This window comes from Mercenaria mercenaria, unplaced genomic scaffold (genome assembly GCF_021730395.1).
Source record: "Mercenaria mercenaria strain notata unplaced genomic scaffold, MADL_Memer_1 contig_2094, whole genome shotgun sequence".
Classification (NCBI taxonomy): domain Eukaryota; kingdom Metazoa; phylum Mollusca; class Bivalvia; order Venerida; family Veneridae; genus Mercenaria; species Mercenaria mercenaria.
Window position 1 is genome coordinate 5,954 of NW_026460130.1, and position 24,318 is coordinate 30,271.

Here is a 24,318-nt window from a genome sequence, read left to right on the forward strand (position 1 = left end):
TGACCTTCCTGAAATTAAGTCAAAATGATAACCTTAATAAAATCTAGGTCGAATTTGAAAATGGGTCATCTGAGGTCAAAAAGTAGGGCACTAGGTCAAATCAAAGAAAAACCTTGTGTATGCGATAGAGGCTGTATTTTTCAATAGATTTTCATGAAATTTGGTCAGAATAATTGCCTTGATAAAATCTAGGTCAAGTTTGAAAATGGCTTATCTGGGATCAAAAATTAGGTAACTAGGTCAAATCAAAGAAAAGCCTTTTGTATGCGATAGAGGCTGTATTTTTCAATTGATCTTTTTAAAATTAAGTCAGAATGATTGCCTTGATGAAATCTAGGTCAAGTTTGAATATGATTCATCTTGGTCAAAAAGTAGGTCAAATCAAAGAAAAACCCTGTGTATGCGATAGATGTATTTTTCAATTGATCTTACTGAAATTTGGTAAGAATGATTGCCTTGATAAAATCTATGTTAAATTTGATTATGGGTCATCTAGGTTCAGAAAGTAGGTCACTAGGTCAAATCAAAGGAAACCCTTGTGTATGCGATAGAGGTTGTATTTTTCAATCGATTTTCTAATCATGAAATTTGGTCCGAATGATAGCCATGATAAAATCTAGGTCAAGTTCGAATATGGGTCATCTGGAGTCAAAAACAAGGTCACTAGGTCAAATCAAACAAAAGCCTTTTATATGCGATAGAGGCTGTATTTTTCAATTGATCTTTTTAAAATTAAGTCAGAATGATTGCCTCGATGAAATCTAGGTCAAGTTTGAATAAGATTCATCTTGGTCAAAAAGTAGGTCACTAGTTAGTTCAAATCAAAGAAAAACCTTGTGTATGCGATAGATGTATTTTTCAATTGATCTTCATGAAATGTGGTCAGAATGATTGCCTTGATAAAATCTATGTTAAATTTGATTATGGGTCATCTAGGGTAAAAAAGTAGGTCACTAGGTCAAATCAAAGGAAACCCTTGTGTATGCGATAGAGGTTGTATTTTTCAATCGATTTTCTAATCATGAAATTTGGTCCGAATGATAGCCATGATAAAATCTAGGTCAAGTTCGAATATTGGTCATCTGGGGTCAAAAACAAGGTCACTAGGTCAAATCAAAGAAAATACTTATTTATAATCAAGAGTTTTTGCTCCAATTTTAATGATAATTGGTCAAAATATTTTTTCCATGAAATCACTAGGTCAAACATGTTTACACTGTTAGTGTGGGTTCTCAGGTGAGCGACCTAGGACCATCTTGGCCCTCTTGTTGTAGCAACCATTCGCAGAAAATGGCGTGACTGCGTAAGGGGAAATAACTTTAATACAACTAAATATAAGTACCATGATAGCATCATATACTATAGACGATGTGTGTAGAAGTATGTATTTATTGTGATTAAAGTCCTTTTTTTTACAACATATATATATATATATATATATGGTTTACTGAAAATATACGTGGTGAGGCATAAGTTTTATTCACAACTGAAACAGAATTAACGGCCGCAAACACATTGGAATAGTACAATTGTTAACGTTATCAAGTGCAAAATGATGGCGTTTTACGTGATGATACTTATTTCTAACAAAACTCTTCTCAAAATACATTATGGTCTGTTTAAATTAGGTCCTTATTTCTTTGCATTATCGACTTCTTTTCCTCGCATATAATCGGCGCCGAAATACGCAGCTTGTTGCAGGGCAAGTAGTAGAGGGATATTCTTGAAGGATTGGATTTGTGTCTCATCTGTGTAGTTTTTAACAGGAAAAACATAGTTCTTTGGGACTCCAAACACGTTTTGAGCACTTTCAACGGCTTTTTTTACATTTTCGCTTTTAAATATTTTGCGTATATCATCTTTTACCTGGTTGCTGATGTTATCTACCTTTGTAAGGATAACCATCCTGTTGGGCCCTAAAATAACAGAACATTTAAGTGATGAATATATCATGTATGTATATCTCCTAGTCTGAAACTGCTTTTTATTTAATCATTCGTATACATATATAAATATTGTGAAATAAAAATATTTATTTGACCTTCAAACATATGGTCTTAGAATTATAAGTGACGCATTGTCTTGATATTAGTGCCTGTCTCTATATATAATATAGACGAACCATTTGATATCTATTAGTGATCTCCATCTTAGGGTCGGAATCTTATAAGAAGCACATGTTCTCGATATTGTCTTTTTGTATAGCAAAGTAATTGACCAAACCAAAAAACGGGAATGGACTGGTCTACTGACGTAAAACTAGTAGATGACCAGTAAGAAAGAAAAACATTTGTTATATGACATTTAAAGGTCCATAATGCTTTAAATTTTTATCTTAAAAGTAGATGAAAACAGCTTTCCACATAGATGCTATGCGTACTTACATGGTTAGAAAAGCACTACCTTAATAGTGCATATGAACTGCTAAAGTTAGAGCCATCAAGGGAGGTAATAAAACAATAGATTCAATAAAACATTCTAGTATATTCAGCAATATTCAAACCTTTGACAAGTGTGAAAGTTAACAAGCAATTAGTGTATTTTATGTTCATAACGGAAAATGTCGCAGCCACATTTTAAAGAAAAGCATTATGAGCCTTAACCCCATTGTTTAATTTGACTTATTTGTTTTATAAACAATTTTTTTCTGCAAGATTTCATGCTTATTGATGGATATATTATGTATTTATACACTTACCGTATATTTTTGCCTTCGAAATGAAGCTTCATTTGTATTAAAGACTCTATAACATGTATAGCTAAGACAACTTTTAGCGGAATAATGCTTACCAATTTTCAGAATGTTTTCCATTTTTTTCACTTTGCTTTTAAAACTTCCAACAACTTCTGAAAAGATATTTTCTGCGTCGACAATATATATTACGCAATGAATCACACGATCGTCAGCTGCGTCTTGAACTTTCGCTGGTGCCAGTGGATTGAACTGTAACCAGATAATAAAACACCAATAACGATTGACTGACATACTAAATTCAGACTAATGTGAAAACGAAACTGATGTTTGCTAAGCCCTTACCCTTCTAAATTTCTGTAATGAGCTTGCCCATCTTTCAATTTGGACAATAACAACTATTAAAAGGGGTGCATACCAAAACAATTCTGTCTGAACGGCGAACAGTGCAGGTCGGGATCAGACTGTACAGCTGTGCAGGCTGATATCGTGTCCTGCATGATAAGGGTTAAAGTTTATATTTTCGAATGAAATATATTCGATGTGAAGCCTATGAGTAGCAATTCATAAATAATGAGGCGTGAATTTCAAAGCACCACTAAGTTGGACATTGTGGTAATTGCCGTCTGTATGACTGATTTTTCCGACAGAACAAATTTGCATGCACGCACGCACCTTTTGGCATAGTGGTGTGCTTATAACCTACTATTTGTCGAATGCTAACACCCGTTTGTGGACATATTAATCATCTTTACTCGGTTTGGCAATTCGTAGTAATAAACAGACTTACAACTGAAAATATATATTCTGGTATGTCAAAATGTAAACAAATAACTTAACCGCAACTAATATTTTCCCACCCAAAACAGAAGATGAGGAAATCTGTAATATATCGAATCATATAATGGTGGCATTACTGATAACTAGCATCAAAATGCACTCTCATCTAACCTGAGTTCCAGGTTGCAGTTTTCCTTTTGCAGCACTTGAAATATCATCCATATGAATACCTTGGTCATCAGCGAGTTCAAGGCCCATAACATCATGAAAAACTATATGTTTTAACTGTCCTTCTCCGGGAACAGCATGAAACTATCAAAAGAGGAAATAAATAATGAAAATAGAATACTACTGACAATCAAACATTTGAATATAGAATTTAAACATGCAAGTATGTTTAAGGCAGTAAGAACATGAATATCCAGGTAAGCGTTAGATTTTTTTTTCATTGGCTAGACAGATGACACTGCTTTTTCATTAAACTGGCAACTATTTTCCAGTGTCCTTTTACATGTTATTTCTCAAACCTTTCATATGTTTTCTTCTCCCGACAAAGATTATTCCAAACAAAACATTCAACCATTCATGACTCTGAAAATGTAAACTCGGTTAAAATATGCAACAATGTAACTTTGATTGACGTGAAATCAATGTTATATTATGCGCTTCTTTCATTAAAACATTGCATTAGACGATATTAATTTTAAATGAAGAAAGTCTTAATCGAATGTGGTTAACTTGGCTAATGTACTTAGGCAGTATAATTTTACAGCGTTCAAACAAAAATTCTAACACGACCAGCAAATCACCTACATTCATATAGAGCATACCTATCTCGGGTTATTCTGCAATAAACCACTCGCGTGCAATGACGTCATCCGAGTAGCACGGTCGTAAAAAGTAGTTACCATTTTTTCTAACACTTTTGATACTAGTATGTTGTGTTAGAATCGAAATCATAAGTTCCCAAAAGTGATTTATCGTAGAATAACCCGAGCTTTTCGTTCTTATGCGAAACAATATATCACTCAGGCCTACGGCCTTCGTCATATATTCTTACGCATAAGAACTCAAACCACGTTTGAGAACTTATTATTTCTTAAATGAACTTTGTAGGTGAATAACACTACACAGACAACAAAGTAACACTCAAGAAACTTGGTATGCTAAAAGTAAATGTAGAACATCCACCAATGCTCGGGTGGGATGTTTAATATATTCCCTCTATAAGAGCATGACCAACAGTGACAGCTAAGATTAGAAAAGGTTATTATATAAAAGTATTGAAACCGACTTAATAGCGTTAAACTGTCATAGGAATCATATTTCTTCTTTTTTGTTTTAAGTCCGTACGCTCGACTGACTTTGAAACACGAAATGTTTGTTTTCTTATAATATACTCTTCAGAATTTCGGTTAGTATATGCTTACTCACTTACCGTAAAATTGAGAAGTTATTAGTAATTAAATGTCATAAAGTGTGTAATTCTGTGCACTACACGTTTTGATTTGTTTTTTGTATTTCAGTTCATATTTTTTTTGTCTTTTCATCTTATAATAAAATCTTATCATCTCGCCTTAACGTAATATGATGAAATGTATGTATTTGATTTAATATAAAAAGTCATAAAAAAATTAATGAGTTATTTGATATTTATGATTTTCGTTTTGCAGTACCTAGAATTATTTTTGATGAAATATGTAAAAAGATCCTATGGAATCATAGAATGCAACCAAGCAGAAGAACAGCAGACTCGAATTGATTTGAGTCTGTTCATGACAGTTAATGAAATGTGCAACACCACTAACGCCCCTAGCACCGGCCTCAGGGCAAGTCTATTACATTTATTGAAAGACTCAATGATCCTAAAGAGCCAGAATAACAACACTGAATCCAAGAAAAACTATTATTACATGCAATTCAAGTATATTCCTTAACTTTTATGTCGAGCAAAATGAGCTTTAGCGGCTATTATTATATTCCCCCTTTTAAGGGGAATATACGCTTTGAGAAACAAAAATCAAACAACACCAAATCATATAAAGAAAGAGTTGTTTAACATGAAAATTGCACAGCATGTAAAACATGTATATTACTTTATGAAACAAGTGTCAGTATACTGATATAAACATTGAATTCCGGAAAAGGACTGCCTGAAGGGCCCCACTTTCCGACAGTCAAAAGCCTTTAAAAACTTACCATTTTCAAAGAACTGTTACACATATCCGTTTTGATGCATTTGCAATAACGTGCGAGTAGTGAAATTTCGCATAACAAGGCGAAACACAGTTTTTAGCAATTCTTTATCTTTATTTCTTTACAAATGGCATTCATTTTCAAAGGGAGACACCTTTTTCCGAATGTTTTAAGTATCCGTCGAGGAAAGGAGTAAAAAAACAGGACATATGCAATTCAAACTCATTCACAAACCTGCTGATATTCTGTGAGTCCAAGCTTATTGCACTAAGGTCACTGGAAAATTCTGATTCGTTCAAATTTTTGAAGTTTTTAAATGATACGCTTCTACTCGTAACAGTCTCTGTTTTTAAACAAAATTTAAGTCAGGACCTTACAATTATGCTTCACACCATATTTGATGAAAATCCATTAAGTGCTTCACGAGAAGAAGGCGTTTACAGATTTTCTTATGTTTAGCCTATGCTGGTCCTTCAAGGACCAAGTGTCCCTATTTTATCACAGTTTGGAGAGGTTATAAAAACGCTATAGACCAAGTCCGATGAAGATCCTTCCAGTGGTTCATGAGATGAGTTCGTTTAAACATTTTCATGTTTTAGTTCTAGCAACCCCTACAAGGGGCAAAGCGCCCATTGGAAAAATGAGAGAGAATCTTACAAGGAGTCTACTGACCGCCTTTGGCGAGTATATATTAAGCGGCCTGAACCTGAACAGAAATCGTTTAAGGGTTTTCTATTTTTTCTTCTGGCGGCCCCTGAAATCAGTCAAGAGGAACCATTTGAAGATATTGTGCAGAGAATCTTACAAATCATTAAAAATTAAAAAAGTTTTGTGAAATTCCACCGGTTCATAAGAAGAAGTAAAATATTAACACAAGACGACGGACAACAGACACAACACAATCATTATAGCTCACTCTGAACCTTCGGTTAATATGAGCTAAAAAACCCTCTAAAATCCAAACCCCACTCTTTCTATCAATACATAGTGGTTCAGGAGAACTATTTATAGATTTATAGCTTAAAGGTGGCTTGGTTGTAATGGTAACACGTTTGACTGATAATCCTGGATATTTCTAAGATACACTTGAGTGTCTCTCACCTAACTTAGAGAGTAGTGCTTTTTCTTCCAAGAAAAGTCGGCTTCGCGAGTATCGATACTACACACCGATCGCGCTAAAGAACCAGACGAGGTAGGCTAAGCCGGACAGGCCTCTCTCTCTCTCTCCCCCCCCTCTCCCTCTCTCTCTCTCTCTCTCTCTCACACACACACACTCACTATCTCTATATATACCTCCCTCTTCTCTCTGTGTTTGATATAGGATTGGGGACGGGCTTTCTCTTGCCCTTTTCCTCTGTCAGGTCGTTCTGTGTTTGTACTAGTAAAGGACGAATAGTATCCTTAACTGCTTTCTTATCTTTTATTACAAAAAGGCACTTTTAAATATGAAATAATGACACACGCATAAAGCAAATAAGTGAAACTTGACAAGGAAAATGAGATTAATACGAGGAGAATTCAGAAACTATTGCGCTTCCGTAGAAACCATTAATGTATAAGCACGTTTTTTAATACATTTCTAGGGGGTCCCAATAGCCATGTATATTGGAATGTTCAACGCAATTGTTTTTGTCGTTAGCATGCAGGCTTCAGGAAAGAAGGAAATTAGGTTCTGCATAAAGATGCGATACATACCACCTAAGCAGATTCTACACGAGTTAAAACTTTACGGTGATTTTTCCCAAACCAAAGCCACTGTTTGTAGGTGGTAAGAACATTTTATAAGAGAAAATCCACAGTCCAAGATCTATCCTGTGTAAGGTTCTCTGAAACGTCAGCATCTTCTCATAGCATTGCTGCTGTAGCAGTCATTGTACCGGAAGACTCTAGATATGAAGTTTCCAAAAATGTATGTATCAGTGGGTATTAAAAAAAACGAAAAGGAGGTTTTATAAACGTGTGACAGGATGAGACATAGCTATAATATTTCGAATCTCCAAGGTGGATAAACAGCAATCAGTGGCAAAGGAAAGGTCAAGAATAACCAGTAACAACAAAAAGATCTTAAAATTGATTCGGGTTCTTTACACAAATTTTTCATTTCCATATGTTCTGTTGTGCAAATACCCAAAATGCGCATGGTAGATCTGTTACTGGAAGATTTGACAGGGATAAGGTTCTAAAAAGAGAAAACATTATAATAAACGCCGACCACAAACTGATTTAAAGGGCATCTGCCTTGTTCAGGAGAATGCATCTTCACAAGAGCAATATTGTACAGCAGTATTTACAGGACCAGCAGGTGAAGCAAATGCCGCACCTTCCATATTCGCCTGACCTAAGTCGTCCTTGATATTGTTTTGAAAGAAATACTGTCTGGAAGTCGCTACAACTCCAGAAGTGGCATTAGTAGTGCAGTGTATCAGTATCTCTCTAGGACAAACTACTCTGTTGCTTACAGGTCATTGATAACACGGACAGAAAGGTGTGTTTCTGTTATGGGTGAATATTTTGAGGGCTTTCTTTGGTGCTTTCATCTAAATGAGCTTTATGGAAATTTCTGAACATACTGCATATAACAATTTATTCATTATGGTTGTAATGGAGCGAGCAGAAGTTAGTTACATGCATTGCTGGCGTTTTACAAATTAATTATTATACCAACAAATGGTAAACGTAAACAATGAAACTAATGCAATAAATGAAAACAATGCTGAGACATCGCATTGAGAATTGATATAAACATAGAGGGACTCTCATTTATATTTAAGCGAACATTTATTATTCATTTTATAGGAAACAAAACTGACCACATGATTATCAAATGTACATCCTACAATATAAATGCCTATGATTAAGTACATGTAAGATCAAAACCTTTAAATTTGTTCACACATAATGATATTTGTGATATCTGGTCAGTTGCAACTTAAAGCTTAATGCTTTCGCGCATGTACTCAATAAGTGGTAGATCGAAAAGTGGAAAACGATGGAAACGATGAAGTTACAAATAAATCCAAAATTGACTGATCATGCTATGGATGATATAGACATTATTACACATATCAAGGAAACCGCCACGATAGCGTAATGGTAGAGCGCCCGTTTAGAGTGAGGGAGGTGTTCCCTCCCTGGCCGTGTCATACCAAAGACGTGAAAACTGGTACTAGGAGTTTCCTGACTTGGTGCTCAAATTGTTGGAAAAGATGCTATACACACACACACGCACGCACTCACGTAGGAACATATATAAATACACACAATTCAGGTGAGCGATATATGATTATCATGGCCCATTTCTTTGTTGAAAATGTTTCAAATGACAACTTTTTTTAATTTTTTTTATATATTTACGATATGGTGTCCCCCCACACACCCAGAGTCTTGAAATATATACCTGCAACAATATCTGATTTATCTCTGTGACTGGAAATATCCAAGATGATCGTATTAAATTAAAAAGGATGCCACTTTGAAACTACTCTGTGGAAAAACTATAAAAATGTTGAATATTTTAAATATTGGGAGGTTGATATAAACACCTTATCAAAACGAAACAAAGTGTGCACAATTAAACTTTTTTATTACATGTTCTTTATAAAAATATTGGTCGACAACATAGACGTATGAAATGGTGTCATTTTTTATTGATCACCTTATACCTAGTGTAATAAAATAAAACGTTGTATTGTGTCACAAATGAAATACGTACCTCAAGTGAAAATGAGGAGTCAGCTTTTCCAACTTTGGTTCTTGATGCAATTCGTTTCTCTGTTATTGTAAAGTATGAATTGATTATCGAAGACTTTCCACTCTGTACTTGCCCGAGCATCATGATGTTCAGTCTTCCGTATTTTGCAGTAGTCTCGTATATTTCCGCTAACAAAGTGTCACTATACTATAGATGAAACAAAAGTGATCTAGGGCAATTACTGAAGGTGTTTTATACTCCCACTAAATACTTTATACATGAAAACTTTGTAAGTACTAAAAGTGAGTTAAGTTTACAAATACTCATGACAGAATAATTGTCCTTACTCAATAGCTTTTCCCCGCCTCGGTAGCCTAGTGGTAGAGCGTCCGCTTCGGGTGCGGGAGGTGTGGGTTCGATCCCAAGCCGCGTCATACCAATGACTTAAAAATGGTACTAGCAGCCTCCTCGCTTGGCGCTCAGTATTAAAAGGGTAGTGCTAGGACTGGTTAGCCCGGTGTCAGTATAATGTGACTGGGTAGGGTATCATGTCACGTGTCTACGGCGTGTTATTCCAATGAGACAGCACTATAAAGTAAGGCATTGTGGTCACTGCTATAAGTAGACACCGTCGTTTATATGACTGAAAAATTGTTGAAAAAAGACGTTTACCCCGAATACACACATACAATAGTTTTTCACTTCTGCCCTTAATTATGCTCCATCGGAGTTGAAGTTAGTGATTTAAATCGCAGTGACCAGTTTTGTATTGTGGCCTGGATACGCCAGGTAGAAGCATTTTAAACCGCATTCGTATTCAACTGGTTATCTATGTTGTGTAAACAACTCTGGATTCTTACGGAAGAGTAAGTGTTGTGTGAAATAAATGAATGCAAAAATCGATGAGTCTGAAATCTTGCATAAGGTAACGGAAGCCAAACGAAACGGCATTGGTCATCCATCCATATAGATTCAGCAAACAACGAAAATGGTTATGAGACACTTTTTTACTATCATTATATTTGTCAGGTCACATGCTTTGAAATAAACCTATTTAAGGTTAGACTTTTGAAGATAATACAGGCCAGATCGCGCTAGGCGTACAATTTTGGTCATTTTTGCCTCAAAATAAAGTACTCGTTTTATTATAAAAACAACTGAATCGATAGGCTCAAAATTGCATTTGATGAAGTGCTAAGTTTGGCAATATGTTTGCTTTTTCTCCCCCAACATTTCTCAATATTGTACTTTAATGATTTTCTCGAATTGATATCCACTCAAATATGTAGAATTTTCAAATTTACTGTTCCCTGCCCCCATAAAATGAAAATTGAAAACCTATGTAAAAATTGAGATACCTTTATCATTATTTAGGTTAGAATTTTGAACAATTAAACAAGGATACAATTTTGTAAAAGAAAAAAAAAAAACACACACAAAAAGACAGAATAATGGAAATATTATGCCCACCTGCCGTATGACACAAAAAGGTTATGTGAATTTCCAATTCATTACATATGTTTCAGATATATTTAACGAAGACAGTTAAATTGCAGTTTGAAAGTCCGGAAGGCGAATAATTAGGCTAAAATTAGAATTATGGAACTTCGAATATAAATTTGCATTACGAACCGAAAAGACGTGTGGCATAGTTGTCAAACATATCGAAGGAAATGTCAAGTGTCGACATTTTCCAGGTGTAAGGAGGAAACTGACTGTCAACACAAAAGTCACAGTTATTAGATATGCCTTATGATAGTGAAGTTTATTGCATGTTTCATTACCCATTTTAAACAAATCTTCTTTTTACTACGTAGAATTCTATTATGCCCCCGAACTCTGTAACTCTGCCATCTATAAAGGGATTTGGGAATAACTTGGCATAAATGTTCAAAATAATGAGACAATGTGTCATGCACCAACCCAGACCCATGGCTTTAAGACCAAGGTCACATTTAGAAGTCAAAGGTTGAAATTTGGTCTGTTTCGTGTCCGGTACATAACTCTGCCATTCCTGAAACGATTTTGAAACAACTTAGCGAAAAAGTTTATCATAATGAGACAATATGTAATGCACAAGACTCAGACCCCTAGGTCCAAGGTCAACAGGATCTGTTTGGTGTCCGTTTCATAACTCTGCCATTCATCAACGAATTTTGAAACATGCAAATTCGATGAATTGGTATCCCACCGAATTGGTTTGTGTTAAAGAATGGTATAGAAATATATCCGGCAAATAGTTAAGGATGTTACTAAGAAGCGAAAAATTCTATTACATTTAAACTTAAAATAACATAAGTCCTAAAAGGAGCAAAATCAAGTAAGAAATCTGGAACGTGGATGGTGACTGGGGGAAGTAACGTACCTAGGATATAGTATGGGTCCATGAGCCATATGCACTTAAATTTATTGAATTAATTTGACCCAGTTTCAAACTTGGCCTAGAGGTCATCAAGATAAACATTCTATGCAAGTTTGTATCAAATCAAAGCATAAATGAAACCTCTATATGGCTTAAAGTGCCAAAATAGAAAATTTTGCCCCTTTCAGGTGCAGTAACTCTAGAACCCATGATCGACTCGAGCCGGTTTTCGAAAGGAACCGCGATCTTATTGTGATTTTAGTTGTCTGTAAATGTGATTAAAATCAGAATGTAAAATATATCTTCTATCGTGTTCACAGGGTAAACATTAACAAATTTATGGCTATTTCTGGGGTCAATTAGGGCCGTAACTGTGGAATCAATGATTGGATCTGACGGATTCATCATGGAATCTAAATTTTGGCCCTTTAAGGGGTCGTAACTCTGGAACACATGATGGGATTTGACCAGCTTTCAAAAGGAACCGATATATTATGCCAATACAAGTTGTGTGCAAGTTTGATTAAAGTTGATAGTAATACCCCAGTCACACATACGGTGCGGGTAGCTACGTCTAGCCACGGATAGAAACGTAGTTATCCGCATCGATCCGTACCTGAGCCATACGGACAGGTACGGACTGATACGGATTACTACGTTAAGGTATGGCTCAGGTACAGATCGATACGAATTACTACGTTTCTATCCGTGCCTAGACGTAGCTATCTGCACCGTATGTGTGACTGGGGTATAAAATGTGGTCTCTATCGTGTTAACAAGCCCAAATAACAAAGTTTGACCCTTTAAGAGGCCATAACTCTGGAACCCGCGATGGGAGCTGGCTAGTTTACGACTAGAACCGTGATGTTTTGCTTATACAAATTGTGTGCAAGTTTGATGAAAATTGATTGCAAAATTTGGTCTCTATCGTGTTCACAAGAAATTGTGGACAGACGGACGGACGATCATAAAAGCTCACCTTGTCACTACGTGACAGGTGAGCTAAAATAATTTTGTGGGGTGGGGTGGGTGGGGAGGGGAAGGGGAAGGGGAAGCGGGCTCGACCGGGTGTGGGTACATAACTTCACATGTTGATAATAAATGTTCATGGAAAATAGGAGAGAAATTTAATACAATAGTTTGTTATGTACAAATATGTGGAATTTTAAACAATTAAAGGCAATAACTCTGAAGTTACAAAAGAGATCCTGACAAAATTGAGTGAGCACTGCCACATTATGCTGATTTAAATTCAATTACAGTTTCATAGCTCTACGTCAAATATGTCAAATGGTACGAAGTGTCAAATATGTCACACGTTACGAAGCAGAAATTGCAATATTTGTAGTTCCCTATATAGTTAATATTAGAAACTACTAAGGGCCACAACTCTGGTGTTACTTAAGCAATCTTACTGAAACTTGACAGGCCGCATGTCCTTATAGTGATTAACATATATATAAGTTGTTTTTAAATATTCTCTACCACTTCCTACATATGGCTCCGGACGGACGGACGGACGATGCCAAGACTATATCCCTCCGCCTTCGGCCGTCATAAAATAATTCATACCTAAACAATTCTGACATACTTTAAGCAGAAAACTATAACATTACTGGGCATGCTTCGAGGGCATTTGTCACTATTAGAGACAGCTCTTGTTAAACCGTATTTTGTAATGAAACTGTTCACAGAAGATTTACCTGTTTTCAATCATATGGTCAAATATAATGTACAGGTAAGTTGGCTTAATTTTTCTCAATTCGCCAACTCAGTTGGAGTTCTTACATCATGTTATTATCTTGAATTATTTTAAATGATAACCTAAATCTATTGTCAAAATTAATCTTAAGAATGACAAATGCACTGACTGCTCGCCAGATATATAGTAATGTAGTGCATATCAGTATATAGTTGCATTCCCCCCCCCCCCCCCCCCCCCCCCGCCATGTAATCTCCATTTTCATGCCAGATATAATCTTTACTAATGCCTGACTGAAATGAGGAATGACTGCGGATGTATACGTTTCCAAGTTTATGTTCATTCCTGATGTCTACCTAAGCATTTTTATCACGTGTCTGAGTCGCATAACCATAGTTTCATTACATTATGGTAAACCCCATATCTGTTTAGTATTTTTGATTGCCTAAAGGATGTTATATTAAGAATGAATAAACGTGTTGAATTTTAAGGGCAACTGACTTAAAGAGATCATAAATTAAATTGAAAACGCACATTGAAAAACATCGCTAAACATGGTTTATGTAAACAATATGCAGGCTGATCACTACCAAATCAAATACAAGCCTACGCTGCTGATCTAGTAGTACAACTATAAATTGTTCTAATGTTTCTTTCTTTTCCTGTGCCCTTTCCCAATAGCATCGTGTATTCTTTTACTCTACCACTTTTCATTATGTCGAAATCGGCAGGCGGCATAAGAATTTTATGTATCAACAAAAGACACTGAAAAAAGCGAAAAGGCGCATATTGTAGTTTTCTTATATAAAAGTTAACACCACTTTTACTTTCTCTTTTTCCTGTAGTATGGATATAATGCTTTATGAAAATCTGATAAGACAGAAAATGTAAAAAAAAAGTTATCAAATTAATGGATTTTATTTCCTGTTCAAGTTTCTTGTCTGATAAATTTAATGGTACAATCCGATTTCTTTCACTGGTGGCATTCACCGAAAATGGGTTTACTATCATAAAAAGTATTCTGTGACGATTTCCATTTTGATAAAATTCACATTCGAATAGTAATATTAGATTAGAATGTGGCAATGAAAGTGATTTCTTTGCTGTAATATCAGCATTCTCGTTTTCTAATAATACTATGTTGACTTTGAATCCAAGAAAATTGGACTTACTTTTTATACGCCCGAAGGGACGTATTATGTTATGGTCCCGGTGTCCGTCCGTCCGTCCGTTAGCAATTTCGTGTCCGCTCTGCAACTCTTGAACCCCTTGAAGGATTTCAAAGAAACCTGACACTAATGTTCACTACACCAAGACGACGCGCAGAGCACATGTTTTGGATGTGTCATTTCAAGGTCGAGGTCACACTTAGGGGTCAAAGGTCATATGAGTGTGTTTCGTGTCCGCTCTGTAACTCTTGAACTGCTCGAAGGATTTCAAAGAAACTTGGCACAAATGTTCACCACACTGAGACGACGTGCAGAGCGCTTGTTTTGGATGTCTAGCTTCAGAGTCAAGGTCACACTTAGGACAGAAAGGTCATATGAGTGTGCACGTGTTTCGTGTCAGCTCTGTAACTCTTGAACTGCTTGAATGCACAAATGTTCACCACACTGAGGCGACGTGCAGAGCGCATGTTTTGGATGACTCGCTTCAAGGTCAAGGTCACACTTAAGGGACAAAGCTCATATAATACTTTGCTTTGAGTATATTGCTCTGCATAGCAGTGCTCTTGTTTTTTATTTTGCAGATCCTTTTTTGTTCTCTTACAATAACTTTTGTACAACATGGATGGAACATCCAATTTTTAGATTTTTTTTTTACGTAACTTTACCTGGTAAGAATTTTTTGGGGACTTAGATTTTTTGTTTGTTTTTTTTTTGTGGAGGGTGGGGGATTTCTTCTTTTTTGTTGTTACTGTCCTTTGGGCTTCAACAGTCAAGTTCTATAAATTTTGCACCCATCCTCTGATGTAACCCTTCGGGCGTATATTGTCCCGCTTGGCGGCGCTTTTGATGAAAGATAGTGCATGAATGTTGAATGTAAAGATTTTCAATACTTCGGATAGGAATCCTACTGTTATGAATCGACTGCAAAGCAGAAATCGAGTCGGAAAAGATATTGATATTTCAGTATAAAATATTATGTGCTAATAGGCCGGTTATATTACTAGAAATAATGTCAGAACATTAAGCTTATTCCAACATAAAGTTTTACTGATGATTTAAAATCTTTAGTTTCTTATGCATTACAGAAAAAAGTCCTCAAAAGAAATCCTAGCCAGACCATATCTAAAGGCATCTTTCTTTAGATTTTAACTGAAGTACTGCAAATGTATCCGAAATAAAATCAATTAAACTAAAGATTAGCTTAATTTCTTTATTCACATACATGTAATACACAATACAGCGGTTCAAGCATTTTAATAAATTATTACTGTAGCTGGCTCATACTGATGTTATCAACTACCCCACCCATCTCCCGTAGCCTTATGAATAAGCTTACTATTTTATTAGCTCATCTGAGCACGAAGTGCTCAAGGTGAGCTTTTGTGATTGCCCTGTGTCCGTCGTCCGTCTGTCGTCAACAATTTGACTGTTAACACTCTAGAGGTCACAATTTTGGCCTACTCATAACGAAACTTGGTCAGAATGTTAAACTCATAAAAATCTTAGACGACTTCGATATTGGGTCATTTGGGGTTAAAAACTAGGTCACCAGGTCAAATCAAAGGAAAAGCTTGTTAACACTGTAGAGGTCACATTCATATCTGTATCTTCATGAAACTTGGTCAGAATATTACTCATAATGATCTTAAAGTCCAGTTTAAATCTGGGTCATGTAGGGTCAAAAACTAGGTCACCATTTCAAATCAAAGAAAAAGCTAGTTAACACTCTAGAGACCAAAATGTTAATCTTGATGATCTATAGGTCATGTTCAATTCTGGGTTAGGTGGGGTCAAAAACTAGGACACCAGGTCAAATCAAAGGAAAAGTTAGTTAACACTTTAGAGGCCACATTTATGACCATATCTTATTGAAACTATCTTGATGATCTTTAGGTCAATAGGTCAGGTGAGCGATATAGGGCCTTCATGGCTCTCTTGTTTTATTAATGCCTTTGGATGTTTTCCTTGTTTCTGACTCTGAGATACACATGTTTATTGTTCACCCCCTTTTATCTCTAATGTGGTTGTCTCTAATATGTATGTATAAATTTGGCTAAAAAATCTATGTCCTGAATTTTACAGGTATGTTCTTAATTTTGACACCCCTACGCTTTTTGAAAAGATTGTAAAATACTAAACGTAGTCTAGCAGTACTTGCTAGAGATCTTAAGACATATTTTTTTTTCTGGTATGAAAAGCAAACATTTATGCTATAGCATACCAGTAGCACAACTTTACTACAAATGGTACACAGTATCGACCATAAACTTTACTCCAGAATTCCAGATGCAATATCTCAAAATGTGACATTATAATTATATTTGAGGACCTTTTTCTGTGTTATATTTTCTTACATAGTACTAGATCTAGTACTTATTCCACAAGAAAAAATATGTTTGAATTAGTTTAACCCCAAAAGTTAATATGACTAGCCTGTAAGTGTCCACAAGAATTTTTATGTTGGTATTAATTTAACCTCAAAAGTTAATAATACTAACCCATAAGTGCTAACTTTATACTTCTTGCATCAGCTGAAATATTGTTGCATTATTTAGCAAACATAATTTTCATCTATGTAGGCGGATGACAGTAGCACAGTCTTACTGTAATTCGTCTTTTGAACCGTCAGTATAAACAGGTAAATAACAAGAGCTGTCACGGGAGACAGCGCGCTCCACTATTTCGATGATGGATAGTGAAACTGGGCACATATGAGGAAGTAGGATCTGTCAATGGAGTGTTTAATGACTCCAATGGTGGACGAAGATATTGCACAATAGCTTGAGTCTGTGTCAAAAATATTAAGTTATATGAGAGATAAAGAACACTAAATAAGTATAATTCTTAGCTAAAAGGGGGCATCATTCATAAAATATTGGTGCAAGAGGTATACACCTGCGTGATGATGTGGAAAAACTACTTCAAGTGAAAATGCATCAAAATTAATCTTCAATTCTAATTAAAAGGCGGCATAATTCATGAAAAATTGGTGCCAAAGTTATGCATCTGGTATCATATGAAGTGAGTGATAAGGTGGAACAACTAGTTTAAGTTTGAATCAAATACATTTAGTAATAACTGAGATAGAGTGAAAGTTGAAAGTGCACCAAAACTTTATCCTGAAATTCTAAGTAAAAAGGGGGGATAATTCATTAGATATTTGTACCAGAGTTATGGACCTTGTGGCATATAATTTGGGAGATGATGTGGAACAACTTCTTTAGGTTTGAATCAAATCCATTTAGTAATAATTAAGAGAGTGAAAGTGCATCAAAACTTTAACCTAGAATTCTAAATAAACAGAGGGGAGAATTCATGAAATATTGGTATGAGAGTTATTGCCCTTGTGCCATATGATGTGGGTGATGATGAGGAGTAACTATTTTAAGCTTGAAGCAAATCCATCCAGTTATTACAGAGATAAGGTGAAAAAAGAAAAAGTGTAAAAAAACATTAACAAAGGTGGTGACGCGGAAGGACGCCGACGTCGACGCCGGGTTGAGTTGGATAGCTCTCCATATACTTTGTATAGTCGAGCTAACAATAATATTCCGATTTGGTTTCAGTATGATTTGATTTAAATGATTCAAGATTCGCTTCAGAATTGCCTTGATAAGATATATTCAAGAAAACAGGACGCGATGAGACGCGACATGAAGGGGTCCATTGCAAGGGCAGAGTGACCCGTATAATGCCCCAACCAAAACATTGTTTTATAGAGCAAGTTAAATCGTGCAACTTCTCTTTGAGCATTTTCATGTGACTTATATTGTATCTCAGGAAGATTAAAAAAGCAGGAGGAAATGAAGGTGTTGTTACGCATATTGCATTACTATTGAAAAAAGTATGCAACTGTTCGCTACTTTTGATATTAGATATTTTTTAAATTGGCTATTATATATGACTGCAAATTCCACTTTTATGTTAATTTTCTAAATTGTCTTATAATTATGTAAGGTGTTTATATTAAGTTTAGCCGAACATGCACACATAATTATTTACCTTTTTGTCCCAATTATCTTCAAGAAAATCATACTCTCTCCACGGCTTGTCATAAATTATGTCAGGATATGAAGTTTCATCTTCAGGCTGCTTTACTTCTTCAGGCATTTGTTGTGCCTTTCCTTTTTGCTTTGATCCAAAGAGCTTTTTAACTATACGGTATAAAAAGAGGTACATGTAACGTAGGTCCAGTGTAATAATATGGCTTGAAATATATTTACCCTAAAGAGTTACAGCTTAACAAGGCTAATACTTCAGATTTAGAAGCGTCATTTCTGGATCTAAATTTAAGAATTGTGAATAATAATCTAGAAACGAAAATATATGATAAAAGGGACGATTTTCTATTTTGAAATTGTCAACTTTCCCCATCTTGATGGAGATGTCCCTCGAGCAACATCATACGGTGTCTATATTTCACAGCTTATTCGTTTTGCAAGAGCTTGCTCAAAGATAGATGATTTTAATGAGAGAAATCTTCATATCACCAAGAAATTGTTACAACAGGGTTACCGTTATCATAAGCTACGGAAAGCTTTCAGTAAATTTTACTACAGATCGTCTGAACTATTAGAAAAATACAATACGCCCCTTAAAACACTTTTAAAATTTGGACTTACACACCCGGAATACTATGGAGATGTAGTTTATAAAATTCAGAAAATTAAACATACCCCTTATTTTAATCAAATTTTTGTAAAATTGGTTAAAATGTTTATCAAAAGAGGATACGATGCGAAAATCGTGAAGCACAGTGCATGTTTAGTTATTGACCCCTCTACAGTTAATTGCTACGCTTTGCTATTTGATGGTGCGATGACTAATAAAGTGTAGGACTCCAAGATGCTTTTCTCTTAAATCCTACATACAACGGACGGAGGGATTTGATTTTTGTCTGACAGTTTTCTTGGTCGTGCCCTTAAAAGTTAAGCTCTTGTTGCTCTGACTTCAGACAAGTTGTTGAGTACATTGATGTAATTGTACCTTAAATTTACCTTAATTTTATGTTTTGCTTGATTTATCTGTTACTTTTGCACTAATGTTAGAGCCTTTCTCAGCGGGGATTTTATTTACATTGTGTTGTTTAACTTGTTGAAAATAGGGTAAGTGCGAGGTTGGCATGCCCTAAACGCGTTTAAACCCCCAGTTTCCTTTATTTAGGTTACTGACCGTTCCAAGGCGGTGCCCCTATTTTCAACAGGTTGTTTTGTCTGTCTTGTATTGTGTGTTGCGTATGTTTTCTTGTTTGTTGTGGGCGTTTTTTCCTCCGCCCCCCTTTTTTGCCCTCTCCTTTCCCTTGCATTTACGCTACTTTTTGCATCCCTCCCCCTTTACTTTTAGTAAGTTTTCGTGGCTCCTCTTTATTTTTGCAGCCGGATCCATCCCGGGACTGTACTTGATTGTTTTTTCCTACTTGTGTGGGTGCGTTTGTAAGCTTGTGAATCTATAACGGTGCCCTACTGTTTTCTTGTGTGTTGCTTGTCCGTTTCTCTGTGTTGTTCGGTTGGTCGTCGTTGTGTGTTTGTCTTTGGTGCATGGGTGTCTGCGCTGTTGTGGTTTGCGTTGTGGTGCGGCTGTTTTTGAGGAGCATGGTGTTCCCTTGAGTGTTCGTCCTTGTTCGGCCTTCCTCTTCGGGTTCCTCTTCCACCTTAGCCCCGTTTCGCCCCTTGCCATTTCCTTCCCCTTTATCAATATTTAGCTTATATTAATATGTACTTGTTGGATGTTTGAAGTAACCCGTCTGAAATATTTTTCCATTACAGCTTCTTTTTGTTGTGGGCCTACTATGTAAATGCGTGGCTATGGGACTGTGTTTTGGTGCTATGTGCTTCCGAGAAATCTACCCTTACCTATTATCTTTTGCACAAAGACAGAATTGTTTTGTCAGGGAATACTGAGTATTGTTATATAAAGCATCTGTTTGTACACATATTAACTTAACTAATTTAGTGCTGTTAAATTTCCTAAATAATCTTAAATACAAAGCATTTGTTGAATGTGTATAAACATAGGTACCAAAGCCTGAGCAAAAACTGACAAAAGTTTTAGGAAACTATAAAATCGGACTTACTCAGGGAGCGGCAATTCAAAATCTAGCATTTCATAACATGGAAACAAACGGACTTACAATAAGGATCTCTTTTAAAACGTGGAAAGATCAATGTCACATGCATGATCAGACAACAGATCTCTAAACACAGTTACATTCATTTAGAACATTTAGTATTCAGTTAAACAATAACGAAGGTAAACTAAGAAAACTGGAACTACAAAAATATTCAAGTGATAATAATTTAGCAGAACACTCTAGACAGAATACAAAATAATGAATGTCTACGCTTTCCAGATCTAAAACTAACAATCTAGATGATTTAAAAAACTGAAGCAGTTAAAATTTAGAAATACATTTTTGATTATATAATTTTTAAGTTGTGATCACTGTATTATTTTTGATCATAAATTATATCACTTACAGAAATCCATATCCACCTTAATGCAACGAATTTGCGAATTATCTATAACGCAACGCCGTGATAGTTAAATCTTTATCTAGTGTCTACATGAATGATACAGGGTTGTTTAAAACGTATTAACCCGCTTCTATTTTTACAGGCACAAAATCCTGTTTAAAATATGATGTCTGCATTTCGTTCGTTCTGGGACCTCGAGTAAGAAACTATTATTTTTATTAGTTAAGAATTTTGGTCACTTGAGTATTTGCACATTGGATAGCGGATAACACCACAGTAATACTGTGGTAATTATGTTAGTATCAGTAAATGAAAGCGTCACTAAATTGGGGGCAGCTATTGTGAATATATCACTGTTTTTATGTCTGTGTACACGAATCTCAAATTATAATCTTAGATCTATGTAATGAGACACATATTTTAAACATTCTTTTCCCGTGCCAAATTACTGTCCATGCTGTTACCGAAAAGACGGTAGATATTGTAGATATGGGGCTGCCGCTTCGCCGCATGTAACCGGTTTGGTGTTTGAGTCTGTCCGGCGTGCGCCGTTGTGCACCGGTCATGCGAAATAGGTTAAGCGGAAAATCATTTATTTTGCATATGAATTAGGATAAACATTTGACAATTTGTGGTTAATACCAATAACACAAATTTCATTCTTATTTAGAACAGGTCACAATAGAAAATCATAACAAATTAAGAAATTTGTTATATTTTATTTGCAACTCAAGTTGCCAGCATACGACGGAGCGTTCGTGTATTCTAAAACTGTCTTGCCACTCGCTGGACCGGTGTATCTCGGGTTGGATGGAATGAACGGTCCATACTGTTTTTGTTTATCAGCCGTTTTTATGAAAAATTGTATCAAGAAAAGAAACTAAATTCATCTTAAACTTATTATTATTATGTATGGAACATAGAGAAATCCAAAAAATCAGAAATAGAGAATCTGTCATTGGTCTTCGGTTAAGATCAGAAAATCCCAACCCGAGGGCGCACCGCTCATGTCTTAAACGAGGCTGTGCCGAGTTTAAGACTTTAGCGGTGCGCCCGAGGGTTGGGATTTCCGATCTTTCACCGAACACCAATGATGGATTCTATTTCTCACTTACCACAACAGAAACAACAAAAACAAGCATGAAAATATGAAACTATTTAAAACGCGGGAAATGGACGTCCGTAACCAGAAGTGACGTCATGACATTTCAGTGACGCACAATAACAAAGTTCCGCTTTAGTTTTATCGTTTGTAGCGCAACGGTGCGTTCTTATCATAAAGTAACGAATTTTGAATCGAGAAATACACTATAAGGAACGGAGAGAAAATATAAAGGTGCCTGATTTTTAACTATTTTACATAAATAATATGTATATTCAGTGCATGAAGAAGTCCGTCACAGGAGTGTGGGATAACCCATGTGAGATAAGATTTTCCAGCATTTCTAAAAATAGAGATTTTTCTGTCCGATAAGTGAGAAATTGGAATACATAGCAAGCTTATTTTACAAAGATTATTTCCATAAAAAAATCTAAAGCATATGTTCTGAGTAACTAATAAATGGCCTAGAATTATATTTCAAATATATCTTAATATCATTAACATTGGCGGAAACTCGAAAACTCGCATAGTGTTCTATATAATGTGTCCAAGCGCATCTACATGAAGCAGTAAAAATATAACATTAACATACTGCAGTTTAGTTTACTTATCTAATTCGAATTTACGCATTTCTAGCAAAAGTACTGCGGATGCGGCTATGCTGCAACTTTATATTGCCCAACAAGAAACATAATTTTCTAATTTGAAACACTAAAATGTGAAACCTTTTTTTAATAAACATTTTGGAACACTCCTTTCATAACAGTTGAGATACATGTAAGTATACAGATAAATAAGTAAATATCAGTACGATTATTATATCTGTATTTGATAAGAAGGTTTATAATACATGACTATACTTTTGAGTTGTCGTTCGTCAATTTTAAGTTTAAAGAGAACAAAAAAAAAAAAAAAAAAAAAAAAAAAGAAAATACACCTGCCAACATTTAACAATAAGATGCGGTAAAAAAACACTTTCCTGGTGAAAAGATCTTGCTTCATACCTTTATGTAAAGGCGGTTATATTTGATTTTAGCTTTTCTAGTTAGACTTTTGTCCTTGTTTTTTTATTATGACATAAAAATTAAATTTGTGAAATTCATAATTATATTTTTTCCTGTGCTAGACTATTCATGTAATTACAATTAAACTGTGTTAATTGTGCAATCGGCGATGATTATCACAACATGTCATTTGATATGATATTGTTCTCTCCGTTTTAAGTAAAGTCTTAACTAAAATGAGTTCAGAAAAGTCAATGCTGTAAAAGCGATTGGCATCATTAAACTTTGTAAGTCTGCATAGAGAAAGGCAACAGTCGCTGTTTAGATGTCCGATAAAAATTAATCTGTGAGAAAATTTTATTCATGAAGGACAGACATATCTGAATTGTAAAATAAAAGAAAAATATCTATTCCATTAACATTTAGACGGACGTTTTTTAACATGAAAAACAAAACAAAAACACATCAATAAAATATGAAGAAAGCGTTATTTAAAACAAGAGCCACCAAGCGGGGCAATATACGCCCGAAAGGTTACATTAGAGGATGTGAGCAAACTTTAAAGAACTCGACTGTTGAAGCCCAAAGGACAGGAACAACAAAGGTAAGAAATTCCAAAAGAAAAAGTCCACAAAAAATACTTACCAGGTTCATGTATGTCAAAATACACCTAAAATTTGAGGTAGCATCCATTAGTACCACAGAAAAGTAGTCTCGGTTTTTTCCTACGTCCAATAATAAGAAAGTTGCAAAATAAGCTATTTATAGTAATATAAAAAGGATGTAATTCAATATTTTTATTGTAAGTGAACAGAAAAGGGGTTCTGCCAGTTAAAAACAATAACACTGCAATGCAGAGCAATATACACAAAGCCAAGTCATATATAACCTTCGACCCCTAAGTGTGACCTTGACCTTGAAGCGAGGAAACATGCGCTCTGCACGTCGTCTCTGTGTGGTTAACGTTTATGCTAAGTTTCTTTGAAATCCTTCGAGCAGTTCAAGAGTTACAGAGCTGACATGAAACAAACTGATATGACTTTTGACCCCTAAGTGTGACCTTGACCTTGAAGCGAGACATCCAAAACATGCGCTCTGCACGTCGTCTCAGTGTGGTGATTTTTTTTTGTTAAGTTTCCTGAAATCC

General features: G+C 35.4%; 1 protein-coding gene across 1 annotated transcript; it reads right to left on the minus strand.

Moving 5' to 3' along the window:
- Positions 1–1,373: 1,373 nt before the first annotated feature.
- LOC128552160 (interferon-induced protein 44-like) lies at positions 1,374–21,122 on the minus strand. Its single transcript, XM_053533180.1, has 6 exons — positions 21,069–21,122; positions 18,595–18,746; positions 9,381–9,566; positions 3,644–3,784; positions 2,791–2,944; positions 1,374–1,916 (listed from the first exon to the last, which is right to left on the minus strand). Exons 1-6 carry the CDS (start codon positions 21,076–21,078, stop codon positions 1,633–1,635), a joined length of 927 nt encoding a protein of 308 aa, XP_053389155.1. The 5' UTR covers positions 21,079–21,122; the 3' UTR covers positions 1,374–1,632.
- Positions 21,123–24,318: the final 3,196 nt, after the last annotated feature.

Coding starts and splice junctions, on each gene's coding strand:
- LOC128552160 (XM_053533180.1), bottom strand. Junction 3,785..9,380: donor ACTCCTCATTTTCACTTGAG/GTACGTATTTCA, acceptor CTCTTTTGATAG/TTTCATGCTGTTCCCGGAGA. Junction 2,945..3,643: donor AACTGCAACCTGGAACTCAG/GTTAGATGAGAG, acceptor ATCTGGTTACAG/TTCAATCCACTGGCACCAGC.